At 41.2% G+C, this 25136-nt stretch overlaps 1 protein-coding gene across 2 annotated transcripts in view; it reads right to left on the reverse strand.

Moving 5' to 3' along the window:
• Nucleotides 1-707: 707 nt before the first annotated feature.
• The window catches only part of SLC38A9 (solute carrier family 38 member 9), a 78346-nt gene continuing 53917 nt past the window's right edge, over nt 708-25136 (reverse strand). For both annotated transcript variants that reach the window (XM_074953949.1, XM_074953948.1), the window contains exons 12-15: nt 19219-19332; nt 17183-17331; nt 5156-5245; nt 708-3411 (exon numbers count right to left, since the gene is read on the reverse strand). In XM_074953949.1, coding sequence (XP_074810050.1) covers nt 3246-3411; nt 5156-5245; nt 17183-17331; nt 19219-19332 — 519 coding nt within the window. In that variant the 3' untranslated portion in view covers nt 708-3245. The remainder of the gene's footprint in view (nt 3412-5155; nt 5246-17182; nt 17332-19218; nt 19333-25136) is intronic.

The following is a 25136-nucleotide window of genomic DNA, read 5'->3' on the forward strand; positions in this document are numbered from 1 at the left end:
CTTACATTGCTCAGGGGGTGGCTTATTCACACATGAGGGATGTAAGTTATACAACAGTAAGTGGTAGTGTGTACGGAGTCTTAGATGCAGGAAAAACAAACAGTTAAGGCTTTGCTACATTACAGCTGTGGAATGGACTCCCGTCTGTGCGAAAATAGTATGATTTAGTTGGGAAGGAGAGAAACTGGTCAGTCGAAAAAGGAAAGAATAAAGAGGAGACTAGAAGAGGACCCAGGAAGGGCAGATTATGAAACAAACTACTAAAATGACGAAGGAATAAAGCAGCCAGATTACATACAATGATGGCTACCAAACCCATGAAGATAAATACCAAAATAAGAAGGTTTTCCCAGTCTGTAACTTGGCAAGATTGGGCCCAATATTGCAGTAAAAATGCAAAGAATCCTGTAGTCAAACACCCTTGCTGACTGCATAACATACTGCAGAATCAAGATCATTGTGAGGCAATGAGAAAAGGGTGGGTAAAATATGCTGCAGAGAACTAAGAAATATGAAAGACTGGAAGATAAGGGCACACAGGAGAATGACAAGCACGGGGCAAGCATTTCTCTCTGGCAGAGGACATATGGTACATGTACACAGCAGTCCTGCTTGAAAGGCACAAAGAGTTGTGCAAGGTAAAACGAAAAGTAGCTGCTTTGAAGCAGTTCTTTCACTCCATAGTGACTACTCCTGACCTACTCTTGCTTATATTTCTTGCATATTAAGCAATACTATTGAAGGCCTGGGCCCTCTACAGCTTGAGGACTTCTGGCCATGACGTTAATATGACCCTGATCACCTCTAAAGATTTCAGGTTATTTATTAAAGAAATGCAATAACATTATTCTAGACTATGCCTTCCATTCTACTTTCAGATAAAACAAGAATTCTTACCCCCAACTAAAATTCTCTTTTCCCAGTTCTCAGCTTCTCTCAATCCCCCACATCGTTACTACTATTGGAACATTATTCAACTTTTCTCCCCTTAATTATTCTAGAATTCAGTTTCTCAGAAGACCATTCCACTCAATTTAAACCTGCCAATTCTTTATTACAGCCCCAAAATTTGGCTAGTAGGTGCACACAGGCGTATGCCAGGAAAGCTCTAGGCAGAGAGTGAGCACAAGGAGGGAGCTTTCTGCTTCCCCCAAAACCTGAAGAAAACATTCCCCAGCCACCCTGCAACAGGAGTCACAACAAAGTGTTCTGGGTCAGATGTACGAGCCCATCTGACAAGAACCATCTGGGCAGAGAGATGTTGGGGCTGGGGCATACTCTGCCCTCCCAATAAGAGGGCACAATAATACTATTTTCACAGCACTGATTGTCTACCCATTTTTGGGCTGGTTCCACAATGGGCCCAAACCTCACCCACAAACTTTACAGTCTCCAAGTTCTCTTTCACCAACTCAGACTCCTATTTCCTCACCAATCTTTCATACTCTGATACTTCTAACCAAAAGCATCTCTAAATTCATTTTCCATTTTAGCAAGAGGCAATGAAATCTGACATTTGTTTAATTCCATCATGAATCTGATGGAGTGCTATGATTGTCTGATATAGAAACATCACACCAACAATTCCCTCTCAGAAGTGTGAATGCACATATTCAGTGTGAACATACCAGGTGTGAGATTGTGATTCCATTAGATGCTCTTTCAGAGAAGTTAATGTTCCATCACTCAGAAACCAGCATTACACCTGCATCAGGTGGTATTTAATGGGTGCTGGCTACTGAGCAACAGCTTTTCAGAGAGATTTTTCTCCCACCAAAACAGAGATCATTCATCCAGAACTTCCTCCCAATGAAGACAATAGGAGTTTTGCCACGGACTTCAATGGGAGCAGAAATGGACCCTTTGTGGACTTTATAACAATCTCAGTCTTTGTGGTTTATACCTGTGCATTTCCAATTATGTGCATACTTTCATAAAGTCCTAAGGGCATCCCTACAAGGTAGTGCCTTGCTATTACTCACTGTACATTGACAGACACAGATTTTCAGAGTTGCATATGTGAACTAGTCATCTAGCGGAGCATCTGCAGGCACAGTTGTGCATGGTGATTGCATATACAGATGATGCATTTGCAATTTTGCATTAGTGATTCTGAAACTGCACCATATCGCATAGAATATACAGCACGTGTATTTTGTACATTAGATTATAGTACATTTTAATACCGAATATTTGGCAGCTACATTGAAACAGGATTTTTAAATTTTCACACAATCTTAATTTGTTATTTTTGTCAGTTTGTGTGTATTGTACATCTGACTATACTGTCATATAACATGTATAGAATGTTTGAAAAGCACACAGTTTTCCTACAGCAAGGGATTTTCACAGTCTGAAATCCTGCAGGGGCACAAGAACTACACTGAACATACACGAATGCTCTGAACATTTGCGTCCAACGTACATATATGAAGTAAACCTGCTCATGAGAATACACAACACATATCAATTCTAATGGTAACAGTTATAGGACTTGGAACGAGGAGAATCCTGGTCCTACTTCTAGTTGAACCATCAACTTATTCTGTAACTTTGGACACCCCTCATTACTTGACCTATTCTCGAAGGCCAGATAGTGTGCATGCAGCATTCTGGTTGCAGGTAGAAACGGTATTGATTTCTTCTGCTGTTTCCATACCTGAGGTTTCTTGCATATATATATATTTTTTTAAAGGTTACACAAAGTTATATTAACAGTGTGATGTCATCTGATTGGCTATAAATTAGCTTTACAAATACAACCCTTTTGTCAGTAACAGTCCCAAACAGCACAGGAAAATTAGTGCAACTGTCACTGTAAAATATTGCGAGGGTTTGTTTGCTAATAAGGGCAAAAACCACGATTTTGGAAGAAAAGAATTCTGTAGCGTAAAGCTGAAAAGTAACTATTTCTAAAAGTGAAGTGTGGTATGTTTTATCCATGTGGAAATATTTCTCTCTACAAAATAAAAACATATGGGCCAAAATCATCCCTGATGCACTGTCAATGAAGTCAGTGGAGTTGTGCCATTTACAAATTTGGCCCATTTTATCTATTGTGATGTAGTATTTCCCTACAAACCCCTGAAAACTGTTACTAAGACACAGTTGTCCTTTGCTTTCAAAGATGCAGATTTCCTCAGGAAGATATTGACAGACAGGAGGTTCTCAGCTTTTACGATAGAGCTGCTGAAGTCAGTTGTCAAACCTCAAAATACTACTTGTGAAAGCCAGCAGGAGCGTTTTCACAGTAAGAACTGTGCGATCAAATTAGCCAGTCCTAGGATGAGTATAAAGATGTGAACGATGAGTGTTGACCACGTCAGCTGCCCTGACTGATGCAGGGAGATCATGTAGATGAGGGATGGATACATAAATACAAAGGCCAGACCACATGTTGCTCCAGAATATCTGCAAAAAAATGGAAGTGCTTTGTGTTAACTCTAGTTCCTTGGAGTTTTTCCTAAAACAGTCTTGCTGAATAATAATTATTTGCTGTCAGAGGCAAAAAAACATTGTTTTCTGTTCCTCGTTATCTGCAGCCTCCTCCTATGGCATTTAATTACTTGATAAAGTATTTCTCCCCAGAGTAATCCTACTGTCAAACGAGCCAGATGCTTCTGGAGACAGACTTCCTAACTTTGATCTTGATGTATTTTACTTTCGTTTGAGGAATCTATTTACGTATATGTCAGAATAAGGCCAGATAATATCTTGTTATTGTTTAATGTAAATATCAAAGATATGAACCTGGTAACATCCCAGGGGCTTAAACAAAATGTGTATGAGCTCCTGAAAAGCATTTCTCTGGTACTGCAAGAACATGAAGTGAGACAAGCACCAGCAAGGACCAACCCATAGCTATTGAAGCCCTTTCCTACGCCTTCTTCCAGTGATGACTCCAGCCTGACTCTCCACTAGCTATCGAAGCCCTCTCCCAATGCCAGTCTGGCTTTTTGACAGCTATCAAAACCCTGGTGCAACGCAGTATTCATTATTCACAGGCATTTTTTTCCTATTCAACCAGTTTCAGCTGTCCAATCAGGGAGCAGAAACAACAACATATTACTTAGGTGACCAATCGCATGCCCAAGAATAGCAAGTAGTTGAACTACACAGTTCTTGAACCACCCACAGGTTGAAAATTGTTTGGCAACTATCAGTAATGAACACATTAGCAAACATCAGGATCAATTCGCAAACAGAAAAACATGCTGAACACACCATGTAATTTATGTTCAGTGACTAATCTGACTATTCTCTGTTCTATTCTCGGAGGATAGACGTTTTCCCTAAAAATAAATTAAATAGAGATTATAAAAGACACAAGGAGTTAAAAAAAAATAAAATAAAAATAAAAAAATCTGAGTCCAGCAGTTTCAGAACATGAGTGAAGAGTGGCTACAGTGACTACACTGGCCCCAGTGCCAATTGCTGTGGTTTTATAATCACATATTCCTGTTTTTTGAAATGACTTCTTTTCCTGGTTGTTGTGTAAAAACCCAGACTAACAACAGGGGAAACTGACTATTCCCAAAGCATTTCCAAATGCAGAAAGTAAACCCTCTGGAAAAAATTGACAATATTTTCTCAATCTCTTTCAATTACAGAAATCATAGGAGTTAATTGCAACAATAGTAGGTTTAAATAAAAATCAGAAGTGTGATTTTTATTTTGGCCTTCCTTCTGACTCAGATTTTTTATTTATTCATTTTTGCTGTTTTTAATCAGTCTCTTAAATCAATTTTTAAATTGTCTTTAAAGATTTAAAAACAACCACAAAAACTCCACAGAAACCACTTGTGGTAACATACAAATAGGGCCACACAGTAATTTAGTGACTTTATGCTGAAAAAATCATGTATCTGTTTCAGAATAAGCTGGTAAATTATGGGGACCCTGGATGAGATCTGAAGGAAACTTATTCCAAATTCACATCTGTCTGGCAATCATCTCAACCCTCTGAATGACCCTTTCCAAGAACTAGGATTAAACAAAGTTCCATATGTTAACATCTGATAGCACTCTAATGTTTTGTATACTTACTATAAACAATAATAAAAATACAACAGATGGATCTCTGAGAATTTGTCTGGCACCAAAAAGTAAATTTAATTAATATTCAGGACTAGTTCAGAGTGCAAAGGGTACCTACCTTATGATACCTCCTATATTTGGATAGAATATGGCCATTGTCACTCCAAGTCCTACAATTGCTATGTTTAGAACCAACACATGGAAAATACTAGAGAGAGGGGAGGAAAAACAGTTAATATATGTATAATACCGCTATGTAATAAGAACATCTTTCACTTATTGTATTACAATTTAAATCTACATCCAGTAGGAGTGCTTCTACTAGTAGGACTCATCCGATTAGAGCTAATTAATTTCACAGTTAACCTGACATCTACAGAATATTGCAAGTGCCAGATTCTAAACAGGTTTAAATGTTTAGACTCAAATTTCTTCAGCAGAGAGTATGTATAATTTGGCATTTCTTAAAACATACTTAATACTCTAGCATATGAAAATCCATCTGAAGACAAAGAAACAATACTGTGTAACTGAATTCGCACATGAAAGAAGTGCCTGGATCCAGAGAATGAACTGAGCTATATCAATGGACTAATGGATACCAGAGAAAGATGCATCACAGAATGGAAAGCATTATATAGAATACATAAAAACAAAATCTTAATACCCTACTTGTCACATTTTGATTGATGGATAAGACAAATGTTTAGGTTTCTGAATTTCACTTAATGCATGACCTAAAATTTACATTAGACTGGTTTCTTTTGAATAAACAATGTATTTTCTACTCTTTTATGTTTAGTGAGTAAACTTGAACAGGTTTTGCTTTCTGAATGAACCTTCTAATGCACAGAAAGCATTAATGTTGTTTAGATACTAGTGATAGGGCTGTGCATGAACTCTCGACTCAGAAAATACCTGAATGTCACCTGCCTTTAGGGTCTGTAAACGTTTTTATATCTAAATATCAGGAAGGATCTGACTTAGCCACACAGATGTTCATCTGGGAATGAAAAATACCAAACACAGTTAAGACACAAATATTTATGGCTTTTGTTTACCTACTCTTCTGTTGTGTTTATTTCATTTTGACTGAAGCCACCATTTTTTTTTCTTACCCAACAAAGGTATTTCTCTGATGGAAAAGGTCAGTCTCTAAATAGATGAGCTTCTAACTATGTCACACTTGAACTGGCATGAGTGAACAATTTAAGGGCTGAAACGTTAAGTGCTAATTTACAAGGTAGGAAGTGAAATTAATAAAATAAAATGAAATAAAGGGGTCTTATAAAAGTTTAGGGGAAGAATGGATATTTTAACCATAAAAGAATAAGCTAAGATAGACAGCACTAACAACTGTTTTTAAAGGGACATTTCAGAAGGAGAGTAAAATGAATATCCTCAATTACACAGCTAGCGTTTTAATAGCACAACAAGAAAGGGTGGGCATTAGATTTAAGTTGTCCATTGGAGAAACACCAGATGGGGCTTTAAGAAAAACACTGAATATTTGAAACTTTATATAAAGGCAAAGTTACAATACAACATGAACATACTACATCATCTATTACTTATTCATCATCTAGTTAGTATTCAGAGAACCTGGTTAAAGATACCGGCTTGCGGGCTGGGAAGCCCTTCTCGGAATACACTAGAAAGGGTGACCAAATTTCTAAATACCCATTTTTTTTCCCCAGCACTTCTCTTGTGTACATACGTGGTGTGAAAGCTTTTCCATTACAAGGACAGACCATATTTTACTACCACAATTCCACAGGAGGAAGGGTCACGTATTTCCAATAATGTGCAATATATAGTCTTATTGCAAACAATTTGTCATTGTTATTTGTCATTCTACTTAAATGGAGATCCTTTACTGGAACATTAAGCAAGCAAGTCAGGGGATCTCTCAGAAGCCAGCATTTTGTCATAAGATTAATCTTTTAAATAATTTCCTCCCCAAATCATCTAATTCTTGAACACAACCCAACACGTGTACAAGTATGTTCCCCTTTCCTGCAGCCTCTCCAACAGAGCACCTCCCTAACAGCAAAAATATGGAGGATATTAATTAGAGACAAATGCTATCTATGCAGTAATTTATAAAAATGTTCTTTATGAGCTGCACAAATTGAAGATGTATATCTCTTTTGCCATAAAGAGATGCACTTATCCAGATCAATTTCTTTGTCCAGATCCCTCTCCCATTCTTTTCATCTGGGTTGTTTTCTTAAAATCTTTTTCATTCTACATTTTATGTATCTTAGAAATTAAACCTTTTGTTCCAGCTTGCTCCTGGGTTAACTCCTGAAATGTTGTTAAAGGTCCAGTTAGAGCCACCTCATATCCAGATTTCACAATAAAGTGTTTGATTTGTAAATATTGAAAATATGGGACCTTTACATTATCACATACCTATTGATAGGATTTCAGATCAGAACCCAGGAACAGCTGTCCCAATTCACTAATCTCAGCTCTAACGCACAAGAAATAATCACATACTTCCTAAGGATAAACTCCTAATTTTTAATGAAACTAGCTAAGGGAAAGGGCTTCGGTGACAGGAATTTTAAAAATTGGTCCAAAGCTACTAAGGTGGTCTGGATGAATGGGCGATTTTTTATTTTTGGTGATCTAAATTTCTTTAATCTAACAATTACTATGAATAGCTGTATCTGGGCTCCAGTCTTGTTCAAGTTTTACCGAGTGTTTGGATGGTCTATTAACTCAACTGAGTTGACATTTTAATTGTGATAATAATAAACCAAATTAGGGAAAGCTAGTCCACCTTACTTTGTAGCCTTAGACAGAACTTAGAACTCACCCTTTGTCTTCTATGGTTTACATATGGTTTTAATAGTGCATCCTGCCAGGTTTTTAATGTCAGGGATAAAACAGGGATGCAGTGAAAGAAAGAAACAAACAAAAATACAGTGGATGCCAGTTAACAGCACTCCCAATATTAACAACTTTTGGTTAATAGCAACACTGAATTCAATGTTAATGGGATTTGGATAGTGGCAATATGCATACCACTTATTAACAAAAGGAGGACTTGTGGCACCTTAGAGACTAACATTTATTACAGCATAACTTTCGTGAGCTACAGCTCACTTATCGGATGAAGTGAGCTGTAGCTCACAAAAGTTATGCTCTAATAAATTTTTAGTCTCTAAGGTGCCACAAGTCCTCCTTTTCTTTTTGCAGATACAGACTAACACAGCTGCTACCCTGAAACTTATTAACAACGGTCTTGGGAAGAAAGGCCCCACCACAAGCAGGTTTGTGGGACTGCAGCCAGGGAAGGAAGCACATGGGGCTTCCCGATACCTCTCCCTGTGTTCTTGGGCTGTGTCCTCCCCTGGAACCAGGGGTCTGGGCTCAGCACATCCCAGCACTTCCTTTCCTGGCTGCAACCTTGCAAACCTGCCTGCAGCTGGAGACCCATTGCCCACACAGGAGGTAAAGGGCCTGCAACCCTGCCCAGCAGCAGAGCCACTGCTTGAGTCCCAGCACTGTGGGGTGTGAGCAAGGCAGCAGAAGGGAGGGAGGCTGCAACCTGGATGCCAGGGCTCTTCAGGGAGAGTGGGGATGTGGTGGGCTTGCATGGTACCTCTCCCTGCATTTTCCAGGCTGTGCCCTGCTCTAGCACCATAGCCTGGGCTCCATGTGTCCCAGCGTTTACTTCCCTGGCTGCTGCCCTGCAAACCCGCCTTTTGTTTATTGGCAACTCTCCATTATTAGCAACTTTTTGCTGGGAACCAAGAGGTTGCTAATAAGCAGCACCCACGGTAATAACTTTGTGAGGACATTCATCTTTACCGAGGCTACCCTACCTAGCCAAGACATTTTCTATTTGTTTTGTTATTTTATTCCACATTGGAGGGTAATTTCCTTTAAAAAGATTATGTTTCTCCACAATATTTATTCCTAAAATATTTTAAAGATTCCCTTACCCATTTAAATTTACGTAGCTGACAGCAGTTGGTTTTGATCCTTTCAGGAACATTAATTCCCAGAATTTCAGATTTATCATAGTTTATTTTGAAGCCCGATACCTGCCCAAATTCTAAAGTCAATTGTTCTATCGTTTTTAACGAGGCTTCTAGATCCTGCAAATATAACAGGACATTGTCAGCATACAAAGCTATTTTGTGTTGTGAATGAGATGTTTATCAAGGGGCTATTTCTCACATTGATGGCAAATGGCTCCATAGCCAAAGCAAACAAACTGGCAACCCTGCGCTTCGACCCCTGGACAAAGTAAAAGGAGGGGATTGATGAACATTAACCAAAGAAGATGCTTGAGGATGAATACAAAGGGCTGATATGCCCCTATAAAACGGATTTTCAAAACCAAACTTTACTAAAAATCTGGCTGAGGTACTCCCAATTCAAGCCTGTCAAAGTCATTCTCAGTGTTGAATGAAAGCAGCATACAGGAAGAATTATAAGAATTAACATTATGGATCAAATTCAGAGTTCTGATATATCAGATAGGTGCCTGCCAGCAATAAATCCAGATTGGTCTGGGTGAATACATTTGGGCAAAATGGACACAACCTGTTTGCTAGCACCTTGACATAAATGTTAGCATCCACATTTTAATTAAAGAGATAGGCCTGTATGATGCACAATTGGAAACATCTTTTCCTTCTTTAGGAATGACCACAATTTCTGCTTCTTTCCATGAATCTGGAATCTCATTCCCCTGCAATATACCATTAAATAATCCAGTCAAAACAGGGCCAACACTTGCTTTAGAGCTCTGTAATGCTTCCCAGAAAACCCCTTGGGACTTGAAGCTTCATTGGATTTTAAAGTTCTTAACTACATCTTCAACTTTCCGTGCAGCAATTTGCCTATCAAGAGCTGCCACATTATCCTCAGAGCTGAGGTAGTTCCACATTTCTCAAATATTTATTTATGAGTTCAGAATTTGGCTGTTCTGAAGTGTATAAAGTATGGAAAAAGTTAGCAAACATTTCAGAGATCTGTGTGATGCCAGTTACTAAATCTCCTGTTTTATTTCTAATCAGAGGGAAAGCTGATTTATCCTGTTTCTTTTTAAACTTTCTGGCTAAAAGCCTATCAGTTTTATTGCTTGTTTCATAATATTTTTGTTTAACACATCTAACAGTTTGCTCAGCCTTACCTGTTTGTAACAGGTTAATTTTTCCTCATCTCAATTATTTTCTTATATACTCTTTTAGAGCCTGTAGATTTGTGTCTACCTTCAAAATCAGAAAGTTCTTCAATTGAACTCTTCTACCAGACTCTCATATTTTTGAGGTATGAGGCTTTAGTTATGAGCGTCCCCCTCATTACGGTCTTTCTAGCATCCCAGTGAGCACTTACTGAGTCCATCCTTATCGTTTTCTTCTATATCTTTTGAGACATTTTCTTCCAGGTCTTGAATTCTAAGGGGGTCACATAACACAGCTCTATTCAACCACCAGGCCATTTGTTTTTCCACTGAGTCCCAGTCTTTTAATCTAATATATGCAGGGGAATGATCAGACCAAGTTATACCTCCCAGACTATCCTTTTAACCAAATTAGCCAAGAAACAGGAATCAGATCAATCCTGGCATAAGACCCATGAGTAGTGGAACAATATGAATCTGGATGTCAGAGACCATACATCTCCCACTAGACATCCACCAGATCCTCATTTTCTAATTTGGGCAAATAGTATATGGGCTAAGACATTACACTAAATAATGGATATTACATCCATGTGGTTATAATGATAAAGTGATAGAGTTAAATGAAAACAGGGCTGTACACAACCCAGGATATTTTAGGGCATGTCTACACTGCCCTGTAGTTTGGGCTACTGGGGCGCAAATAGCTGTGTGTACCAAAGTGCTGCATTGTAAATCCCTTGTGGGGGATACTGCAGGCACGAACTTAAAGTCCCTAGTTCACACTAACGTAATCCTGTTTGAAGAAGACTACATTAGTGTGAACTGGGGACCTTTAAGTGTGTGCCTGCAGCATTAACAGGGGGGAGTTTCAGTTCAGCACTTCGGTGCACGCTGCTACTCACACCCCATAGTCTGGACTACACAGCAGCGTAGACACGTCCTAAAATACCCTGGGTTCTACACAGCCCAGTTTTCATTTAACTATATCCCGACACCATTAAAACCATATGAATGTAATATCCATTATTTGCCGTGATATTTTACCCCATACAATAATCTTGTTCTTCTAGATTTGGACTGTTTCTTCTGCTGTCGTCTTTCCTTTCGTCTTGGTGACATATCTTTTTGAGCTGTTCTGGCTCTCTTTGACCTCACTGATTCCCAGGGATTTCTTGGTGATGTGCAGGACCAAAGAAAATCACCAGATATTGTGAGACTTGAGATAAAAATCGCAAGAGCTGGCAATGCTGGTGATGGCATTCAGAAGGTAAATTGCACACTGTTGTTTACCTTTTCCTAATACAAGAATAAGGGAACCTTCAATTACACAGAAAGGCAGCAAATTTAAAGCTAATAAAAGGAAACACAATTAGCCTGTGAAACTCACTGCCAGAAGATATCACTGAAGCCAAGAGCTGAGCAGTCATATTTGTTAGGATTAAACAACAGCTACAATGAAAGATATAAACCCTCCTGCTTCAGGGCAAGAAACTTTCCCTACAGGCAGATTCTCTCTTATATCCCCACTTGCCCCTTCCTCTGAGATATCCGTTATTGGCTAGGGTCGCTGAACCAGATGGCCTACTAGTCTGATGTGATATGGCAATTGCTATGTTTCTAACCCGCAAGTCCTTCTTCTGTTTAAGTAAAATTCACAGCCCATCTGACCTTCAGGCTATAGAGAGATACCTCATCCTCACTCTAGGGAGAAGGGCACAAGGAAGGACAACAATTTCCCTAGTTTTGATGTAATTCAGGAGGACATGTGCGAACAAATGAAAACAAAATCCCTGTAACAAAGTTAGCTATTTGTAAGGATAAGAAAGGAGGTCTGTAAGGCAGGGCTGCTACCTCAAGCAAACCGGAGTCAAACACAACAGCTGCTAGAAACAGGCCCTCAAATGTTAGGAATTTTTCTTGGGGGTGGGGGCAGGAGACATCTTACAAGAGGATGGTTATTACACAAAACCTTCAACATTATGGTAGGTCCAATTCGTCCAGGTATAATCTGACTAATGGGGGTGCTGTCAATATGGTGAACCCCTGAATGATCACCATTAGGGTTGCCAACTTTCTGACTGCAGAAAACCGAACACCCTTGCCCTGCCCCTTTCCCAAGGTCCCATCCCCTGCTCACTCCGTCCCCCATCCCTACATTGCTCGCTCTCCCCCACCCTTGTTCATTTTCTCCAGGCTGGGGCAGGGGTGCAGTAAGGGGTCAGAGCTCTGGCAGTGGGTGTGGGCTCTGGGGTGGGGCCAGGGATAAGGAGTTTGGGGTGCAAGAGGGGCTCCAGGCTGGGGCCGAGGGGTTTGGAGTGTGGGCTTTGGGAGGGAGTTTGGGTGTGGGATGGGCTCAGGGCTGGGGTACAGGAGAGAGTTTGGGGTGCGGGCTCCGGGTGGCGCTTACCTCAGGCGGCTCCTGGAAGCAGTTGGCATGTCCCTCTAGCTCCTAGGTGCAGGGGTAGCCAGTGGGCTGTGTGTGCTGCCCCTGCCCACAGGCTCCATCCCCATTCCCAGCCAATGGGAGCTGCGGAGCCAGGGGCAGAGGCAGCGTGTGGAGCCCCCCTGGCCACCCCTGCACCTAGGAGCCAGAAGAAGCGGCCAGCCGCTTCCAGGAGCCATGTGGAGCTGGCCGCTGTGGCCAACAAGACTTTTAGTGGCTTAATCAGCTGTGCTGACCAGAGCCACCAAGGTCCTTTTCCAACCAGGAGTTTTGGTCGAAAACCGGACGCCTGACAACCATAACCACTGCAAAAGCAGAGTCTTGATGGTGCTACCCTCTCTGGAAAAGTCTAGAATTTTATTTTACTGAGAATATATTTATAAGATTTCAGAAACCTTAAATCTGATTCTGTATCAGCCCCTTTACCCCTAGCCAGCCTACTGGGGAATTCCCCTTGTGGGACATAGTTGACTCAGTGATTGTACCACTCCCCCTCACAGCCCCCACCATAGAGAAAGTAGTGAAGGAAGCCTGTAGGATTAGATGGGTGCATGGCCCACTAGCTATATTCAGTTGCCATAACAGCCCCTTAAGAGCTGTTGCAGCAAAGCATAGGCTGGAGTAGCTTCAGGAGAGTTCTAATTTACACTGGAGGCCAGGCAGGCTCCCAGATGGTCCCACAATTTGGATGCAGCAAAGGTAGCTGAAAGCCATCTATGTTCCACCCCCAACTCCATCCTTGCATTGAGTGGCACTTAGACAGAACAGCAATTCTAGCCCCTTTATTCTAATAGCAACAGGAAACAGGAGGGTTGGGATCTTAATCAAGTCTCAATGATGTTTCATATTGGAGAATTAATCTCAAAGAACATAGGAACGGCCATACTGGGTCAGACCAATGATCCATCTAGCCCAGTACCCTGTCTTCCGACAGCAGCCAATGCCAGATGCTTCAGAGAAAACAAACAGAACATGGCAATTTTTGAGTGCTCCATCCCCTGTCATCCTGACCCAGCTTCTGGCAATCAGAGGCTTAGGGACACCCAGAGCATGGAGTTGCATCCCTGACCATCTTGGCTAATAGCCATTGATAGACCTATCCTCCATGAACTTCTCTAATTCTTTTTTTTAACCGATTTATACTTTTGGCCTTCACAACCAACCCTGGCAACAAGTTCCACAGGTTGACTGTATTGTGTGAAAAAGTATTTCCTTTTGTTTGTTTTAAACCGGTTGCCTATTAATTTCATTTGGTGACCCTAGTTCTTGTGTTACGTGAACGGGTAATAACACTTCCCTATTCACTTTCTCCACACCATTTGTGATTTTATAGCTCTCTTTTCTAATCTGAACAGCCCCAGTCTTTATAAATCTCTCCTCATATGGAAGCTGTTCCGTAATCATTTTTGTTGCATTCCCTGTACCTTTTCCAATTCTAATATATCTTTTTTGAGATGGGGCGATCAGAACTGCATGCAGTATTGAAGGTGGAGGTGTACCATGAATCTATATAGTGGCATGATAGATAACAAGACAGAAATCATCATCCATTCTTAATGGTTCCTAACTTTGTTAGCTTTTTTGACTGCTGTTGCACATTAAGTGGATGTTTCAGAGAATTATTCATGATGACTCTAAGATCTCTTTCTTGAGTGGTAACAGCTAATTTAGATCCTATCGATTTGTATGTGCAGTTGGGATTAGGTTTTCCAATGTGCATTATTTTGCATTTACCAACATTGAATTTCATCTGCCATTTTGTTGCTCAGGCTGCTAGGATCTGGGGGAAGGTCTGACTCTCTGAAAGAAGGTGGGGAACCTGAGCTAGAAAGAACCTGCTTTTTATCGAAGCAGTAACTACAGTTGAGCAACTAAGCAATAGTGACTACAATATAATTAAGTTCAGTATCCTTAGGAGAGGAATCATGCCAAAAACTGAAAACAAACTGTAGAGAAGGGGATTATTTTTTTTTTAAAGAAGTGAAGAAAATGATTAAAAAGCCTGAAAAGGAAATTAAAAACATTACACTCAGCATGGTGGCTACTTAAGCCCTCCATGCTCCAGTCACAAGGAGGCACACACATCACTAAACAAAAAGTAGGAAAGCAAGGGGGAAAAAACAAACAAACAAACAAACCAGTATCATTAAATGGCAAAATTAAAGAGGTCATTGAAGGCAAAGAAAGGTATTCTTCCAAATTGGAAATCCAGCCTAAGTGACGCTAGTTGAAAGGAGCATAAAACATGGCAGGTAAAATGTCTGATGGATATTAGGACAGCTAAAATGGAATTTGAAGAGCAAATAATCAAAGACAAAGACAAATAACAAGCGTTAACTGTAGAGTACTATAGAGAGCTACAATATAGTTAACTATTGAGTGCTAAGAGTTTAACTATAGCAGAAGCAGCAAGCCTGTGAGAGAATGGATGGGTTGGCTGGGCTACCAGGCAGAAAAGGGAGCAATTAAAGAGGAAAGACATTGCAGAGATGCTCAATGATTTCTTTGCATCAACCTATTTATCCTCTCAATACAAGAGGCAATGAATTTAAAACTCACAGAATGAAATACCTTTTTATATCTAACCCACAACACATAATTAACCAGGGGAACTCACTGCCACAAAATATCATGAGAGCTAAGAGCTTAGCAAGATTCAAAAAGGATTAGCCATTTATATAGGCAAAGAGAACACGCATAATTACAATAGACAGGACAATAAACGCTTATGCCCCAGAGCATAAACCAACCATTAAGTACTGGTGATTAGGAAGATGCTTCCTTCCAATGGTCCAATTTTTCCATAGTTCCACTACAAGATTTTTTGATCTTCTAAAGCATCTGGTACTGGCCACTGTTGCAGACAGGATACTAGACTAGATGGAGTTTGGGTCTGACCCAGTGTGGCAATGCCTATGCTAGTGATTTACAAACTCAGGACACATCTTGGCCATGAGAAGACCATGAGAAAATTATCTGCCCTTTTGACTTAACTCCTTCAAGTACCTGTGAAGAAAAGCAGTGGGGCAAATATGTGCAAAAAGATGCTAGCACAATGAATTGTGAAGGTACCTGACAGAGGACTAATGTATTTGGAATAATGTTTTGGACATGGACACTCCCCACATCACCAGGTATAGGTCTGCTAGAGATCCTTTACTTATTTGCCAGGAACTGGAACATGGCAGGGAGGAGAACCCTTTCTTCAAAAGATCAAGTTTTTCCTTAGAGCATCTGGGAGATAGATCTTAGAGCAATGAGGCATTCCCTTCCTTCCTCCATGAAGAGTTAGCAGACTTGCCTATGTAGGACTCCTGGAGCTCTTTGTTTCCTTATTGGGTCTAGTAAGCTATAACTGTTCAATTGTCTAACTGACCAGCATTGGTTTGCCTAAGTGAATCTGCTGGAATGTAAACTGGCAAAAAGTTCCCCTTCAACCAATCTGAGTTGTGGAGTCAACACGAGAGAAAATTCTGCCCAGAGAAGGATGCTTATCCTTTGTCTAAACTCAGTTCCTGATTGCAGATAGGAAGAAATAGTTATATCGTGTCAGGCACCAGACCAGCTAAGAACAACTGCTGGTCTGCTCCCTGACTAACTGTGCTGCTAATAGGGTTGCCAACCCTCAAGGATTGGCCTGGAATCTCCAGGAATTAAAGATTAATCTTTAATTAAAGATTACATCATGTGATTAAATCTCCAGGAATACATCCAACCAAAATTGGCAACCCTAGCTACTAGGCAACTAATGAGCCCAACTGCACTGCCTTAGCACTGTCAGAGTGGCCACAGCCCAGCTGGCTGCTGGTTTAGCAGTCCTGCTCATAAGCCTGGCCCCCACAGCAGTTCAGTGGATGTTCAGTGCATACCATGCCTGCAGCTGTGCTTGCCCTTGCTCCTATCTCTGCTCCCCTTTGGCTTCAGACTTCTGGCTTTGACTGTTTATCCACAGAATAGACACCTATGGAATTCCAGGGAGAGGTGGGGCAGTGTGCAAACCTGCCCACATCTAAAGGCCCTTCCCCCAGCCTAAAGGGAGGAACCACTGAACCCAGGGCTCAAGCAAATACAGGGGACAACAAATGAAAACACGGGGATGGGAATGAGGGTCAGAGGGTCAAAATCAGAGGGTGACACCAAACAGAGAACCCCAGATAGTATCCACTCTGTTGGAGGGGCACCTATTGAGTTCCTAGGGTGGGGTGGGCACAAGCCCGGTTACATCTAATGTCCCCTCCCCCAGCCTAAGGGGTCCACAGAACAGGCAGCTGAAATGCAAGATTTCTCATCCTGCCACAACAAATGTGTCACTGCCCTGACCTGCAGAGCCCACTTCTGAAGGCAAGAGCAAAGCTTATTTTTCCATGCTCATCCAATCTTTAGCCTTCACAAAAACTTAGCCATCAAATATGTCACTACAAAACTGCAGGGGTAGTTTTTGAAACATATGTCTCCCCCACTGCAAACTCCACAACCTTAGTGGAATATCTGGCACAACAGGAAACCAGTGAAGCATTGTATGTCAATCCCTTGACACAGGGTAGAGTCCTTACCTTGGGTAAACGTTGCCAAAGATGTATCCTAATAGCTGAACTCGTGCCAAATAGCCAAGCAGTGGGTACACAGTTATCATCTGGAATAGCAGGAACAATCTTGCAACAAATGACATGATGTCATTGCTGGGAAAATTGTCTAAAAAATTCTAAAATAAGAAAGGCTAATTAGGCAGGATTGACAACAGTTGTATTAGATTCCTAACAAGTATTGTGAGCGGAAAAAATGAAGCCTGAATAGTGCTTCTCAAATCAAAGACATAAAATTGAACTCTCTCTTCTGCAGCCTGTATACAACTAAATATAACCTAAGGTTTGTAATATGAAAGGCCAGTGATATAATTTGTATATTGCCCTCACTAGATGACATTTATTTTTCCAAACAGCACATATCCCTGAGTACAGAATATAGAGCTGGCACCGGTCTTCATATGCAAAGGATTTCAAATGCCTCTATTATCCACAATATTGTGTTTACATGAATTAATTGTAACTTAAGAATGTTTTGTTGGCTCTAGGTCCCTTTACCTTGGGAATCATGATATTCCAGCAGTCATCTAACTGCCCAATAAAGTGCATAAACAGCTCTTGGTGCAAATGAAAGTATCCTTCCTTCCTGTGAAAATTCATAAAACCTTATTTGTTTTCGGAAACCGCAGCTCCATGACAAAGCCACCTTTTTGGGGACCTATTTGTAATAATTGAAGCTGGATCCTATACAGATAATAAAGAATGGATGGATTCGACAAGCTGAAATATCTGTTAAATGTACAAACTGATCCATAACTGTTTTGTATAATTACTAACAATAAAAGAAACAAGTGTTTGACAGCCATTATTTAATCATGGCTCTTTCAAATGGCTCACAGAAGAGCTTCCTGGTTAAACATTATCTTCAGTCCTGATATGGGTATAGCCTGTCAGTAGCCTCCCTCCATGTGGTGCTCAACTGGGGTCTCCACAGGGTTTAAAAGAGAACTAGATAAATTCATGCAGGATAAGTCCATTAATGGCTATTAGCCAGGATGGGTAAGGAATGTGTCCCTAGCCTCGGTTTGTCAGAGGGTGGAGATGGATGGCAGGAGAGAAATCACTTGATCATTACCTGTTAGGTTCACTCCCTCTGGGGCACCTGGCATTGGCCACTGTTGGCAGACAGGATACCGGGCTGGATGGACCTTTGGTTTGACCCAGTATGGCCATTCTTATGTTTTTATGCTAAGTTCTCAACAGGACATGCACAGCATCTTGCAGTAAATGATTCATGAAAAGACGACCTCTTTTTGAAGCAGCCTGAGGCAAGGGGATCAGGGTGCCCCAATGGATGGATGAGAGAGTAGAAGGTATGACAGCCTTCCTGCCAGTGTATTGCATTAGTGCCCAGAGGCCTCAATCAGGGCCCCTCACAGTACTAGGCACTGTACGTACAGATAACAAAAAGATGGTTTCTGCCCCCAAAGATTTTACCATCTAAACCACCAATCCTGTATAGATTAAGGTGGGTATTTCATTTTAGCAGCTATGAATAGCCCCAATGATGTCAGTGGGATTAGTCACTGCACATAAACTTAAATGCACACATAAGTCTTTGCAGGATCAGAGCCTAAGGAAGCCTGAACTGTTCAGCTCATAGTCAATTAGCCTACAGACAAATTAGCCAGTGTAGTGCCCCTCCCCCCCCAAATTAATAAAACCCAGCCAGCTCACAAGTTTGATTTAATTTGTTTTTGAGCACACTTTGGTCCTCCCAGTCCCAATGGTTAGACATCTGTTTTACCATGTTTATCCTTACATGGCTATAGAAGTAGTGGCAGGCAGATTAGTGAGTCGATGCAATCATCAGTATTTGTTTGTCTAAGTGTCCACAACATGCTAGTCACTTTCCACACATTCAAGAACAGACAGTCCCTGCCCCAAAGAGCCACCAGTCACACAGATAGAGACAGACAGAAGTTAGTGGATAAGGAACAAGTATGGATTTTTACACACAGTAATTAGAAGGGATGGAAACAGTGCAGTAAAGTGTCTTTCCCTACCTGTTCAATGCACTCTTTGGACAACGGCGGAGAGGGAAATGCAGCAAAAATTAACAGTCCAACATAGAGATATGTTAATCCCACCAGGAAATAAGCAATGGAAAGGTCTCTCACCTGCAAAAACAAAATTCTCTTTTTATTCTGGCATTAACATACACAGCAAAGAACAAATCTGATGAACTAACTTACTGGTTAACAATATACTAGACATACCATACTAAGTTAGTTTCTTTGTAAAGCAAGTTATTTGATAAAATGTGGACCATTAATGCAACTACATGAAAATAATTCATTGCAAGATTCTGAACAAGACAGCGATAAAGAGAGACAGACGATCTTATCTTAGACAATGACAAAAAAGTTAGCTTTGGAGTCTGATCCAATTGAAGTCAATGGAAAGAGTCCCATTGACATCATTGGGATTTGGACTCCATGCACAGTAGTCTCCCCTCTTCTGCAAAAATATGAAGTCTAGTACATTCAATGAGAGCTAAATCTTGCAGTCCTTACGCTCTTAAATTCTTATGGGGTTAAATGGGTGATCTGCCTGAGTGAAGGCAAATTTGTCCCTTTAAGCAGGAAGAAGGTACACAAAAGCAGTCACTAGGCAGGTATTATAGTTCTATTTAGATCCGACATCAACAAAAGGATCCCAGGAACAGCTTCCTCGACAGATGTAGGGTATTACTGCTAAACACCACAATCACGCAAAGAATACAAAGGCTAAATAGAGCCTCTACAGCCTTCTCATGTACACCCACTCACTAACAAGTCTCAGGACACATTCAGCACAACTAGCAGGGATAGCCAAAGAGTCCATTGATACCATATGTCAAGTCTGTTGTCAGGACTAAAAACTGGCAGCTAACACACATCAGCAGGCCAGATTCAAGCCATAATGAAAATGATCTTTTTTAACAAAGTGCTTTGAAACCCAAGAATATGGTCTACAGAGAAATCTTCAAAATGCACACATTTATCATGTTAGTTCCTATGGATGTAACTAAAGAGCATAATCTAACATCTTATACTGTAATATGAAAAAAACCCACATGCTGAAAGAACACAACATGGTGTAAGCGGGGGAATAGTCCCGCTATTGTGGGGAACTTTCCTGGCTTCTGCACTACCCCGGTGAAGTGGGCTAGCGAAAGGATCTGAGTCCTCGCTCCCACTTCCTTTACCCAGTGGCCTCCCTGCCCTTGAGGGCTCCCCTTCCACTCTCCTGTCTGGCAGAGTCCTCGTAACGCCAACAAGGCTGGGCCCAGGATTCCTGGGGGGCTCGACCCCCAACCCTGCTGTGGTCACCTAGGACAGGGGCTAGGGTGCCCCCACTCCGGGGTACTCTCTCTGCACTGGGCACTTCTCTGACCCACTGACCATTACATACTATTGAAAGCAAATGCAAGTTATTTAATCAACAATTAATTTTTAAAAGAATAAGGAAAAATGGGAAAGGTTAAAGGAAACACATCACCCCGCTCTGTGGCAGGGAACATCACAAACAGTGTCTCTGGAATGTCAGGGCAGTTCACAGTCTGTTCCTTGTAAGTCCCAGGCCTTCTTCTCAGGCCCTGGCTGTGCTATAGGGATGCTGTGGGTTGGACACTTGCTCTGATGGTGGCCACACGCTCTCAGGCTCTAAGTGGTAGGATCCTTCTTCCCAGCGTGGCTCCCGCCCTATCAGGGTTATGATCCAAGCCTGGCCTGCAGAGCCTCTTGGCTGAGGCGTCTCCCTGTGCTGGGCCCGCTGCCCAGGGTCCCCCTCGCTCTCCCCAGCTGCTCACAGCACCCAGCTCTGGACTGCTCCAGCCCCAGCTCCACCACTCTGTCTCTGCACTGCTGCTGCTCTGCCTCCAGCTCCCTGGGCTGCTTCTTTGGCCCCTCTGCCTCTGGTTGCTACAGCTCTGCTCCCAGGACAGGTCTGCTCTGCAGGCTGCTTCTGTGACTCTGCTCCCAGCACTGACTTGCTTCGTGGGCTGCTTTTCTGGCCCCTCTGGCTCTGGTTGCTGCAGCTCTCCTCCCAGGGCAAGTCTGCTCTCACTGGTCTGTGCCTCTGGCTTTGGGGCTGTAGCTCTGCTCCCACGACAGGAGCTGCTCTCTCTGGATCTGGCACAGCTCTGCTCCCCAGCTCAGCTTGCACCCCTGCTTTCTCTTTAGCTCAGCCCCATTCTGTCTGATCCAGGCAATACCAGCTCACACGGAGGACAGGACCTCCCTGGCCTCCTCACTCCCTGATTAGCCTGCCCACCCTGTCATTCAGGATGACCTGGAGTACTGCCCTCTCCCCCTTGTTCCTGAGGACACTCAGTCTCAGGGTCCTGGTTCCCATCAACCCCCCTTTTAGTACTGGGAGCTAGCAACTAAAACACCCCCACTGAATGTTAGTAAGGGGGCAACAGTGCCCTTACAATGGGAAGACTGCTGGGCTGAGAGAGAGAGAGAGAGAGAGAGAGAGAGAGTGTGTGTGTGTACACTTATTTTCAAAGACCAGATACAGCAATCCAGAATAACCATATATTTTCTGTTTCAATCACTCCCTACCTCCCAGAGGTATTATATGCTTTTAGAACCATATTTTTATAGTAAATCTTTTCACTATAATTATTTGCCTTCACTATAGTGTTCTGTATAAGCATTGTACATTAAATTATGGCAAAAATTTTCAAAAGTGGGTGTCTAAAGTTAGGCTCCTAAATCCATATGTAAGTGACTAATTATAAGTGATGAAATTTCCAAATGTGCTGAGGACCCAATAGCTTCCAATGAAGTCAAAGAGAATTAATGGGTACACAACCCCTGTGAAAGTCACTAATTTAGGTACATAAATACAGATTTGGGAATCTAACTTTAGGCAACGACTTTTGAAAACCTTGACCTAAATGTATATACATTTAATACATGTAAAATTTGTGTGGACTACACTTGTGAAATTTACTAGCAAATTTCACATAACAAAGGATATTAATTAATTAATTAGTGGAAAAGCAATCACATCCACTTTTGAAATAATTTTCCAACCTGCAGAACTCACTGAGACATTAACCTTTTAAGTACATTAAAATAGCCTAACAGCAACTAATTTCCTACATCAATCACTGCTTTGGAACTGCATTATGACACCATTTGTTTTTGGTTATTAACTAGCTAGATTCTGTATTATTTGTCTGCATGCTTTCTCCAGGACATTCACTACCACTTGCCAAACAATTTGTTCTGATGATGCTAGTGATCAGCTTCTTAAAGGATTACAGGTAACACTTTTGACATGACCTTATTTTACTAGGACTTATAGTGACATGATCAGGATTAGTAGGCCTCCAAATTTGTCCTACTTTTCCCCACTTATATCTGTTCACAAAGTCCATATATGTACACATTTTTCTTCTAATCAAATAGTCTAATGTCTTTTTCTTAATAAACATCAACACACTACCAACTGAGCATCCAAGGAAAAATCAAGCCAGTGTGCAGGACACCAGTAGAACCCTATTTAATAATGTATCTGGAAGATCCTCTCTCTCTCGTTTTCAAAATCTTTTTCCTCCTACAGGATGCAACAACAGAGCACCTACTTCTGCTGACTACATTTCTGTAACCAGCACACAATGATCTAATTTCTAGGCTTGCAGCTGTGTTAGATTCCCAATGTAGCCACTACAAACTCAGCCAACATATTCAAAATAAGAACTGTAACCTTCAGTGATTGTTTGCATAACATTTAGAAAAATATCTCTAGGGGTAAAATTTTCAAACACAAGCATGTAAGCTGACTCTACATAATGTGTGCACACAGAACAATCACGCGCATGTAGAATGGATACTCTAAGCAAAAATACCAACACTCAAAACAGTGTCTAGATACTGTAATTGATGCTCTAAAAATACATTAGCTAGACTAGATAGATATACAATGACAATTGTATGCTTTGTTCATGTATATTTTGAGTGTGAAACTTATGCCCTGCCACTGGAAAATGTTGTCAGTGTACATGCACTGCTACACTGCTACCTAGTCAGGAAGCAAACGAGGAAGCGGTAGGACAAAGCATACTGCCTGACCAATTTGTCTGAGTGGATGGTATAAATGTTATATGGTAGTGGTGATCTGAAGAAGAGCTCTGTGTAAGCTCGAAAACTTGTCTTTCTCACCAACAGAAGTTGGTTCAGTAAGAGATATTACCTCACACACTGGAGCCAGGAGCAGAGTTCCCTCGCTGCCCTCTGTGGGGGCTGGTCCAGGCCCCAGCTCCATCCCCCCTGAACGTTACTCCATGTCCCCCTAAGGGGGCACACACCACGGATTGAAGACTTCTGTTCTAAGGTCTAGGTAACATACTCATTCTATGCACCTCTCTCCGGGGTCCTTTGAGGGGGGGCCACCAGTTGGGAGAAGGTGTAACTGACAGGCTGTACGCTAGAAGGGGTTTCTTTAAACAGTAGGACAGCCAGATAGCCTTTAAATAAGGGTGGAGTCTTAAAGCTGGAACCTCCTTCCTGATACTACATGGTAGAAGAAAGGGTTGAGCATCGGAATTTTCTCAAAATTACTTGAACTGACAACCAGAAGATGTTTCTTGAGTGATCAGAGAAGCGGTAGGAGATTAGGGATAACATTTTCAGAAGTGCCTAAGTGATTTAGGAGTCCCAGTCCCATTTTCAAAAGTGACTTTGGCACTAAAAGTCAGCGGGACTGAGGCTCCTAAGTGACATTTGAAAACGAAATTTAGGTAATTTTTAAAATTTTATTCTAGATCTTCTATAGAAACATAAGTACCTGTGCTCACTCTAGTTTAAAAAGAATTATTTGAAGTGGTTTTCCTATATATAAGTAATGTATTATTTCTGCAAAATATATATATAGTCCCTCTCCTGCATTCTCTCTCTCAGTGTTATTTATATTTAGCCTGTAGTCAGTAAATGTTAGATTTAACAGACTCTTTCTTGTGACTACTGTTTGTAGTTATGTAGTTATGAGGGAAAATGTCCTGAAGGAGAATGACTCTAACATGACTGTCCTTGATACAGAGGACTATTACAGCTAGACTCGACAATGGTTAGACAGCAGTTGTGCTGGGACCACTGCTTATGCCAATCAATAGCATCTCTCTCATTGTTCCCTTTATGCTCCCTCCAGCTATATATCATACCACCTGTTGTCTCTTATCCTGTGCTAAGATTGGGACAGGGACACTCTTCGTTATATGTTTCCACAGTGCCAACCACAATGGCCTTTAGGTGTTACTGCAATACAAAAAAAAAAAAAAAAAAAAAAACACAACATAATAGGGAGATCCAGAAAGCAAACCCTAGCTCTAAATACTTTCTGCAAGCCAAAAAAGGGGTTCATTTGGTGGTATGGGCTGCACATACAAACTGAATTTTACCTTCTAGAAATATCCACTAGTTCCCTTGTTACAATCTGAGTCAGGAAAAGCAAGCTGGGACAATTACATTTGAACAACATATGGTCATTATTTGCAAACAATGAAAAAATTTTGATTATTGTTAAGCCAGCCTCAGAACAGTCTCCGAAAATTAAGTATTGACAGCTTTTAGAAGGCATGATTCCAGATAAAATTAAGAAGGGATTATGAGTAATGAGACAAAAAGGTAATTAAATCTAGACATATGGACACACAGTTGCATTATTTTTAAATATTTCTGTTGCAGTACTGCCTAAAAAACCTCAAATAGGTTGGGCCCCATTGTACTAAGCACTGTACAAATATTAAGTGACAGTCCCTGCCTCAATGAGTTTACAGTCTAAAAGACAAGACATGGCAGATGCATGAGACAAACAAGCAGGCTGGAGAAGATGTGGTAATGAATAAATATAACAGGATGAGCACAATTCATAGCTGGTCAGTAGAAGTGGTTACAGCTTGCCACCTGCCTATCCTTACTGGGTTACTGGT

Source organism: Natator depressus, chromosome 5, assembly GCF_965152275.1.
Source record: "Natator depressus isolate rNatDep1 chromosome 5, rNatDep2.hap1, whole genome shotgun sequence".
Classification (NCBI taxonomy): domain Eukaryota; kingdom Metazoa; phylum Chordata; order Testudines; family Cheloniidae; genus Natator; species Natator depressus.